We start from the raw sequence: 843 nt of genomic DNA on the forward strand, positions 1-843 counted from the left end.
CTGGTTGTTTCCTTCTGTAGAGCCCGGAGCTGCTGCTGCTGCAGTTGCTGCTGCTGCAAGTGCTGCTGCTGCTGCTGTGTTTGCTGCTGCTCCTGCTGCAGCAGCGGCAGATGTTGTCCCTGCTGCAGCAGCAGCAGCAGCAGGAGGTTGAAGGAGGTCAGCACAACCAGGAAGCTTAAGAGGTTGTATCTCTCCTCCTCCTTCTGTTGCTTCTGCTCCTGCTGCTGCTCCTGCTGCTGCGCCTCCTGCTGCTGCTGCTGCTGCTGCTGCTGCTGGGCGCAGCAAGCTGCAGTGTACAGGCAGCAGCAGAAACGCCTCTGGGTTGAATCGCCAGCGGCCTAAGGCGTCGCGGCACTGCCCCCCAAAAAGAAAGATCCAGGGGGCCCCCCCGAGGAGAGTTTCTGCTGCTGCTGCTGTTGCTGCTGCTGTTGCTGCTGCTGTTGCTGCTGCACCTGCTGCTAATGCTGCTGCAGATGCTGCTGCTCCTGCTGCTGCTGCTGCTGCGGGATGCAGCGCCCAGCTTCTCCCGTGGCCGCCGCAGGCAACAGCAGACCAACCCACAAACTCTTTTGCATCTACAACTGAGCTGCTGCTGCTGCTGCTGCTGCTGTTGCTGCTGTTGCTGTTGCTGCTGCTAGTACTGGTGCTGCGGCTGCTGCTGTTGAGGCCATGCAGGGGGGTAACTACACCGCTGCTGCTGCTGCTTCCTTCGGCTCCGAGCACATCCACAGGCAGCAATGTCAGTTGTGCCCCGTGCTGCTGCTGCTGCTGCTGTTGTTGTTGCTGCTGCTTCTGCTGCTGTTGCTGCTGCTGCAGCGTCACGAGCAGCAGCTGCGTCTGGCT

At 60.9% G+C, this 843-nt stretch overlaps 1 protein-coding gene across 1 annotated transcript in view; it reads right to left on the reverse strand.

Moving 5' to 3' along the window:
- The window catches only part of EMH_0005950 (uncharacterized protein), a gene marked incomplete at both ends in the record, with an annotated part of 11,994 nt that overhangs the window by 10,138 nt on the left and 1,013 nt on the right, over positions 1–843 (reverse strand). The window contains one exon of the mRNA XM_013497365.1: positions 1–841. Within this exon, the coding sequence (XP_013352819.1) occupies positions 1–841 (841 nt within the window). The remainder of the gene's footprint in view (positions 842–843) is intronic.

Source organism: Eimeria mitis, genomic scaffold (assembly GCF_000499745.2).
Source record: "Eimeria mitis Houghton genomic scaffold, Emh_scaff263, whole genome shotgun sequence".
NCBI lineage: Eukaryota > Apicomplexa > Conoidasida > Eucoccidiorida > Eimeriidae > Eimeria > Eimeria mitis.